At 38.3% G+C, this 8357-nt stretch overlaps 2 protein-coding genes across 4 annotated transcripts in view; both read right to left on the minus strand.

Annotated features, from left to right (window-relative positions):
• LOC147170335 (uncharacterized) overlaps nt 1-299 on the minus strand; it is a 3888-nt gene extending 3589 nt beyond the window's left edge. Inside the window, 2 exon segments of the mRNA XM_086080645.1 lie at nt 1-58; nt 179-299. The exon segment at nt 1-58 is cut by the window's left edge and continues 47 nt beyond it. Of these exon segments, the coding sequence (XP_085936771.1) occupies nt 1-58; nt 179-299 (179 nt within the window).
• The window catches only part of LOC147170334 (aldehyde dehydrogenase family 3 member A2-like), a 45136-nt gene extending 38034 nt beyond the window's left edge, over nt 1-7102 (minus strand). For 2 of the 3 annotated variants that reach the window (XM_086081380.1, XM_086081382.1), the window contains exon 1: nt 6973-7102. The gene's annotated coding sequence lies outside the window, so the exon portion shown is untranslated. Of the gene's footprint in view, nt 1-787; nt 907-6972 lie in introns of those variants that run through there. The other variant, XM_086081381.1, reaches the window with a different exon arrangement.
• Nucleotides 7103-8357: the final 1255 nt, after the last annotated feature.

Below are 8357 nucleotides of genomic sequence, written 5' to 3' on the forward strand. Positions count from 1 at the left end.
GCTAAACTAGCTGTTTCGCTTAGGTTTAGCTTGCGTCTCGGATTTTCCCAGTAATAGACTAGTACACAAATATAGTCATACATAACAGTTAAACGTCAATTTACATGGCAATGTAAACTCTGGATAAAGCTGGGAACGCAGGACATAGCGTTGTTACTTACTTGAGGAAAAAACTCACCCAATGTGTCGCTCGCTCCACCGGACGTTAGCGTTGATGGCGCACACCGCACAGCCAGGGAGACGAACGTTGCCGTATGTGGGTTGATTTGCCGCAAAGTGGTGCCGGTGGCATATACCATAACAGTTGCTGCCGCGCATCCTTGCTTACGTATCGTCTCAGCGCCATTTCGAAGGGTCTTTTGGGTTATATATTTGTCGCGCTGACTCACATGGACTCACATAAATACCATTCACAGTCGCTAGTGATGGGATTTTTGGCTCTTTTGGGTGATCCGGTACATTTGGATCGCCTCAGTGAAAAAAGCCGGCTCTTTTTGGCTCTCAAACGGCTCTTGTAATTTAGCTTTTCTTTTAAATATTTACAACAAATTTAGCATACATTTTGAAAAATGACTTGGTAAACCAATTATTTCACTCTACTAACTGTAAATAGTATCAAGTAAAGAAAAAGGTTCTTTGTTTATTTTATTGAAAATTTAAAAGGCTACAAACAATAAATAAGCAACAAAATTAAAACTTCAACCAACAACAATCAAAATAACAAAAATAGTGAGTAGTAATTTAAGTGCAACAACAGCAGCGAACAAAACAAACATAAGCTACTCACCAGGTCCAGGATAAAATACCTTATTTTATTTCAAATTGGCATTCAGAAAAACTAATTACTTCAACTCTTTTCTTCTCTGTTTGTTTTCTCCTCCTGTCTCTCTCTCTCTCTCTCTCTCTCTCTCTCTCTCTCTCTCTCTCTCTCTCTCTCTCTCTCTCTCTCTCTCTCTCTCTCTCTCTCTCTCTCTCTCTCTCTCTCTCTCTCTCTCTGTTGGCTGAGACGCGGAGCACGTGCTCCGCAAGCAGTACACTCACTTCATGCCCTCACTCCTCCCCTTTCTCTTCCCGTCTCCCTCTCTCCCTCTCTGAGCAGCAGCCAAACCTCGATTCAGACACGTGAAAAAGAGAGAGCGACATAGGAAGAGAGAGAGAGAAAGAGAAACCGAGGGAAAATGACGGAGCCAGCTCTTGAGGGAGGGAGCCGGCTCTCATCGTTCACTTCAAAGAACGATGAGAGCGAACGACCCATCACTCGTCAAAAAACTGGTCAGTGTTGCTCTAGTTAATGCAAGGACACTTGGTCGAATTTTCTCACAGGTCAACCCAAAAGATCCAATTCCCACATCGCCTTTAAAGACATTTTATGGATTTTTTGAAGAACACATTTTAAATATAGTCAATTGCTCTCTTCAGACGGGTGCCTTTAAAACGGCGGTGGTGAAGCCCCTTCTGAAGAAAAGCTATTTGTATCCCAGCAGTTTTAATAATTACTGACCTGTATCCAACTTAAAGTTTTTAAGTACGATTTTAAAAGAAAAAAAAATCTAATTTAATTATTTTTTAGATACAAATAATATTTTAGAGAAATATCAGTCTGGTTTTAGAATGAACCATGGTACCAACACTGCTCTTTTAAAGATTTTAAATTATATCAGGTGTGATATAGACCTGAAAAAACTTCCAGTCTTGGTGCTACTGTATTTAAATGCTGTTTTTGATACGGTAGATCACCACATTTTATTAAACAGACTTAAGCCTGGTGGGCATCTCTGGTACTCCTTTTAACTGGTTTTATTCTTATCTCACTGATAGATATTTATTCTTAAGTATGGATACATGTTCCTCTGGAACCCATTGAATTAAATGTGGGGTTCCCCAAGGTTAAATTTTAGGCCCACTACTTTTGAATTTTTACATGACACGGCGTCAACTTTCACAGTTACGCTGACGATACACATCTGTACATCGCTGTGTCTCAGGATGACATGGGGCCTATTAATACCCTTTTAAATTGTGTTTTAGATATTAAGTCATGGATGGCACAACATTTCCTGCAGCTCAACCAGGACAAAAAAGAGGTTTTAGTCATCGGTCCTGAAGGTCAGAGAGAGAAACTATTATCAAAACTACAAGATTTTAAACCCTCTCAATGTGTGAAGAACTTGGGCATCATTTTTTTACTCTGCGCTTAGTTTTATTCCTCAGAGGGGGCTGGTAAGGGATGGCGAGTTTTAATGTTCAAGATTTTATGGCATTAAAAAAAACTGTTTGCAAAAATGCGAACGTCTTTGCTACATTTATCGGACCGTGGATAGTAGTTGAAAAAACATGTGCTGCATTCAAGTATGGATGGGTACCTTTCGCATTTGAGCCAGAGAGGATGGAGTATAAAAAAATAAAATAATCAAGATATAACGTTATAAAGTATAAATAATACCATAAATTAATATTACTATTACTTTACAATGAACAACATAAAGAACAAAATTAAGCAGTAATACAAGAACAGACAATAAATAACTGTATTAGTGTTATCTTGGTTCCTTGTGCAGTTGTTTTTCAAGAACGTGCATGTGCACTGTTAACATTGTTAACATTTTTACTGTTTCAATTTATATTTTAACTGTTTTGAATTTAGTTATAGCTGTGTAGTAATAAGAAAACAGTTAATTCAATGTAACTTGATGCACAGTGTCTTTTGTTCTCTTCCCTGTGAAAGGAATGTGTAATAAGGTTCCTGTGATTTATCTAAGGAGTATATGTTTAAAAAAGTGCAGGCAGAGTTTCTGTTTTCAGTTATCCGGTCTAAAGTTCAAGGAAGAGCTGGGTCCAATTATTCTTCCAAAAGCTGGGATGAACTAAGATATGAGCTGTCAGAAGTCTTATCTGTTTTTTTTCTACTTCACTCTTTCCCCAAGGACTCAGGGAGGGGAGAAACGATATCCTGTAAACACTGTTTTTGTATAAAGGTGATGTGGGTCCACTTGAAGGACACACATTTGGACAGATCACTACTTGAGTGAACTCATTTGTGTCTTCAGAAACTTTCTGTAATAAAAACCTTGCAAGGAAACCTCTTCACAGATCTCAACTTTGATTTTTGTTTAAACACGCAAAGCAAACAAAATAACGTTTTCTAACAGCACGTAGCGCGATGAATTCGATCCCATCTTGGAGTGAAATCTCACAAAAAATGACAGTTGGAAGAGGACATGAATGACAATGAAAATAATAATTGGGACTCAAGAGCAAACTCAATGTAGACTGTATCCAATGCGGTATGGTTTGCTAGTGCTACAGGTTGGCCACAAGATTTTGCAGTTTTATTGTTACCCATGAAATTATAAATATGGTATAAGCAATATATTGTAACGATGGTAAACTCACACACTTTATAATATGATTCAAATGAGTGGGTGAAGACGGACATCTGGTATGTCCGCGTTGTGGTCCGCGCTGAGGAGAGACAGTCGCGGCGGTGCTGCCCGCATATGGCGAGCCGCTCAGCCTCAGCACCAATAAGTCCACGCAGGTGTGGGGCACCACCCTCAAGCAAAGGGAATCGCGAAGCTTCCTTCTCGTTTGGCATGCCGGCGGTCAAATGTCGCTTGCTTATTAAGCCAAATCCCAAACCCGGAAATGCATTTTAGCGTAGCGTGAATGAAAACTAGCGCAAGTGGGTGACGTCAGTATACTGGCTGTGTGTACTGTCACTCTGCGTTCAAGTGCGCCATAGTAAAATTACCAACACATCCCGGACAGTCACAACTCAAGACGCGCTTCGGAACATGGCATCGTTTGATTTAACGTGAATCGTTTTCGGTACCACTGGCGTGCACAGGTGGTCCCTAGTGGTGCTCACACCCTTGCCCCTCTGCCCTCTCTCAAAAAAAGTGCCCTTTGGAAAGTTCGTTTTTGTTGTTGTTTTTTTTATAAACACTTTACAGAGGACAGGTCAATGTTGACACAACCTTTTAGAAAAGTTGCATAATTAATCGCGTGTGAAAAAATAAACCACAATGCGTCCCCTGAGCGCGCACGCACACTCGACCTAGCTCTCTCGCTTCCTTTGTCACGTGAACACTAATTACCCACGGTTACGGTGTCGGACAGACACACACACGAATCTCCTTCCCATGCTGCTCCACCCCAGCCAGGTTAACTGTGTTATGAATCCAGGGAAATTGTACTGTTTGTTTGCCCTCTATTCCCTACCTATAATAATTTTGTTGTGAAGTAGCATGTCCATGTAACCACCACATAGTAAGACTAATGACGATGAAAGGAAGCTCTCTGAAAAGCATTGGACTTTAGATCATTGTAATTTGATTTGTGGGGATTATTTTGACTTCAAAATGTGATGAACTGTTGTTTGTGTCTGGTTTGTATTATGCTAGTAGTCACAAGCATTTGCATTGAGTTGCATTTGCATTGCCTGTGAAAAATACCATTTTGCCTTCTTGTAATGACAACAGTCAGTCTTATTCATTCGCATGCCATTGGTCTGTTTGGTTACAATTGGTCTATTTATTTAGTAATTGTAGCATAATGCCTTGAAAGGAGAGGCTGTAAAGGGGAAAAGAAAAGGCGCTACAGCAAGCAGTCAAGGGAAGCATCTCTCTGCTCTCTTGGATGACATCAAAGACGCATGAAGATGAAAGAGAGAGTCAAACACCTTTTAAAGGTTCCATTTTAATATTGATTTGCTCCTTAAGGTTAATTGTATTAAAAAAATCTTTTTTTGAATAGTTTGTACTAAATCAGCAGGCATGAAGCTATTATTAGCTAAATTATTAGCTATTATTTAGTACAAACCATAACTGTAAGTTTCTTCTATGCTACAAGTCTTGCAGTCATGTTGCCCTAATAGGCTGTTATTAAAACTAGCTGTGGAGTATTAATAATAATTATTATTATGTGTGTGTAATATTTATTTAAAAACTTCTATTGACATTTCCGAACATCCAGGCATTTCTGATATGTCCCCATGTAACACAATGCAAATGCTTACTTTATACGGTGAAAACAAATGGCAGATTGTAATGTTTTTTCCTGTGACTATCATACAAACGACATCTCATCACATTTTGAAATCAAAATAATCCTCATAAATCAAATTACAACAATCCAACGCTTTTCAATGAGCAGATAAATTTTGTTCTCCAAGTTGACAGGCCATCTTGATTTGTGACGTCATCTCGGAATTGTCAGTAAGGTATATTCCTTGTGCACAAAAGTGCCCTTTTCATCCCCCCAGAGCACTTGCCCCCCCAAATCTCTGTGCACGCCACTGTTCGGTACCCATCCCACCCGGAGTTCACCGACTTTCTGGGTATCCACAATATTTTCTCATCGGATATGCACGATTCATGTAGGTGACCTATTTTGGATTCAAAATGGCGAATTTCGCTTCCCAGTGTGGATTAGCTCCTCCTGGGTGCCTTTCCTTACAGGGTTTTTCTGTGCCCTGCTATATTGTGTTGTGTGTGTGTGTGTGTGTGTGTGTGCGTGTGTGTGTGTTTGTGCGTGTGTGTGAATGTGTGTGTTTCAACTCTTCAACTCTCTTCTCTGTTTTCTCCTCCTCTTGTCTCTCTCTGACTGGCGGAGACACGGAGCACGTACACCACGTGTAGTACACTCACTGCATACCCTCACCCCCTCGACTTTCTCTTCCTGTCTCTCCCTCTCTGAGCAGCCAAACCTCATTTCAGACACGTGAAAAAATGAGAGCGACATAGGAAGAAAGTGAGAGAGCGGGGGGAAATGATGGAGGGAGGGAGCCGGCTCTCACCGTTCACTTTGTACCAGCTCGTTCATGAACGACCCATCACTAACAGTCGCAGCCCGGACTTTGGCCTAGTGTGGTGTGTATATATATATATATATATATATATATGACGAAACAGAAATATTTTTGGTGTATTAATGCAATTTTAGATGGAAAACAGGAAAGAAACGCTACGGTTTATCAAGAATCACAAAAGCAAACTCATACGACGTCATCGCACATCTCTATGGTGTATACCGCCACCTACAGCGGCAGAGTCCCCTCAATATTCGCAAAAGGAGAACAGATGGAAACGGGCATAAGTCGCATGTCCGTTTTGCGCATTTTCAGTAAATTTGCTTAAAAAATTCTAAATAATTGGACGGGAACCCCACTAATGTCTATGTCTTTCTGCAGTGTTGCCAACTTTATGAAGTTTTTGCTATATTTAGCAACCTTTCTGACCCCTCGGACAACTATTTTGTCAAAAAGAGACTAGCAAAAATGTCAACAGTGGTCCTAATGCTAGCAACATTCTTATTTCCTGCAAGGCGGAAGGAAGAGAGCCAAGAGGATTTGGCCTGATAATACTGTATGTATGTATGTCTAGCTTCATATACTGTACATATTAAGTGTGTTATAAGTCATCACTGGATCATTTTTAATCACTGTGAATATTTTCATACTTCCCACTTATCTATATATTTGGGATTCCTGAATTAGAATGGCTAATATGAGTTGGTGGTTGGTGCACAAAATGAATATTCAAATTTTGAAAATGTAAAGATTTCATTTTAATAATGCTTAGAATTATGTTAATTTTTTTTATTTCCTACTTAGATACATACCATATCAACACAAGTAGCAATTTATTGAAATGGGAAAATATGCATTTTCTAAACACAAACTTGAGTTAAGTTAAGGTTAATATATTGACTTGGCAAGCATTTTCTCATCCGGCCCCTTTGTAAAATTAATTAGCCAACCCTGGTGTACTCTGTGTATAGCTGGCATGACCATTAAAATGAGTTGTTTGATGTAACGTATACTCTATTATCTAAATATTTTGCACAAAATTTTCTTCATAATGTTGAGCATGTTATGGCTGAACTGTCATGTCAGATCATTATGTCAGATTAAAATAAAAATGCAATTTCAATATAAAGTATTCCAAAATTATTTAGTCAAGTTAAACTTACCTTAATGTAAGTCAAATCAATTGTCTTTCCATGGACTGTGGAAAGGGTCAGGTGAAAGAGATCTTATCAGAAAGAAGATCAGATTTCCAATGGGCTGCAGCTTGGTTGAGCAACAGACTGAGGCTTGTTTATGGTCCGTCCCTCTGTTTAAGATACACCCCAAGTAAAAAAAAAAAAACTCTATTCAGAGGACAACCTCTCCATGTAGAGTATAACTCTGTATGGGCGGAGTCATAATGTCAAAAGTAATGTCAACATTCCAAATAAATACGTCAAATATACTTTATGTATCTCAAATAATTAAAAGGTAATATAATTATTTTCAATGGCAATATTTAAAGGGGCAAAATATATTTTTAAAAGAGTGAAAAATCGATGAAAGCTGATTACTCATTACTACTTTCACTACAGAATTATTAATATATGAGGTTGTAAGTGTGAAATGTAATGTCCCTTAGGCAGTAGAGTAGTATGAACATTCAAGTATAAACTTACTGATGTTTGTAACATAACATGCAAATGCTCTGGCTTTGTCTGTTTTACCGATGCTGACACAGATGTGTCCATGATACTCAGTTCAGAGCACACATTTTATTTTATTTTGAGTATATCCACTACATAGTTGTTCTGATCATGAACCTTACAGTGTATTAATCATTTATCACTACTTATCGAAATGAGGTCAATATACTTCAATCATTAATCAGCAGCCATTCATTTACAGAGTTACAAAGATATGTGCAAATGTCTTAATTTAACAGAACTGCTACAGTACATATACTGTATAACTCTCTCTCTTGTGTGTGTGTGTGTGTGCGGGGGTGTGTGTATATATATATATATATATATATATATATATATATATATATATATATATATATATATATATATATATGTACATTACTGTTTTAGTTGTGACCAAACAGTTCAATTTTGGACTCATCTGTTCACAGAAGGGATATATATATATATCTGTATGTACATTACTGTTTTAGTTGTGACCAAACAGTTCAATTTTGGACTTCCAAAAAGCTTCAGGTTTGTCTAGGTACTCTCTGGCAAAGTTGAGATGGACAGCTTTGATCTTTTTTGTGAGCAGAGGTTTCTACCTAGCAAGCCTTCTGTTGGGAAAATTGTACAATTAGTTATCACATGAATAAGCACTTTACTATTTGCTGCAATGAAGAATTGCTTCTGCTTGCAATGAAGAATGCTTGCTCTGCTTCCACACACAGTCAGATTAGGACAGTCTATCTTAGATGATTCATGCAATTAAGAGCGGCTTCTGTTTAAAATAAAGAATGCTTTGCTCTGCTCCTACATAGCATATTAAGGTAGTCGTATCTAACAGCTGATTAACAGGAGATGACTCATGATGACTACAA

The sequence above is a fragment of the Leptonotus elevatus genome, chromosome 7 (assembly GCF_054856555.1).
Source record: "Leptonotus elevatus isolate MCC_2025b chromosome 7, RoL_Lele_1.0, whole genome shotgun sequence".
NCBI lineage: Eukaryota > Metazoa > Chordata > Actinopteri > Syngnathiformes > Syngnathidae > Leptonotus > Leptonotus elevatus.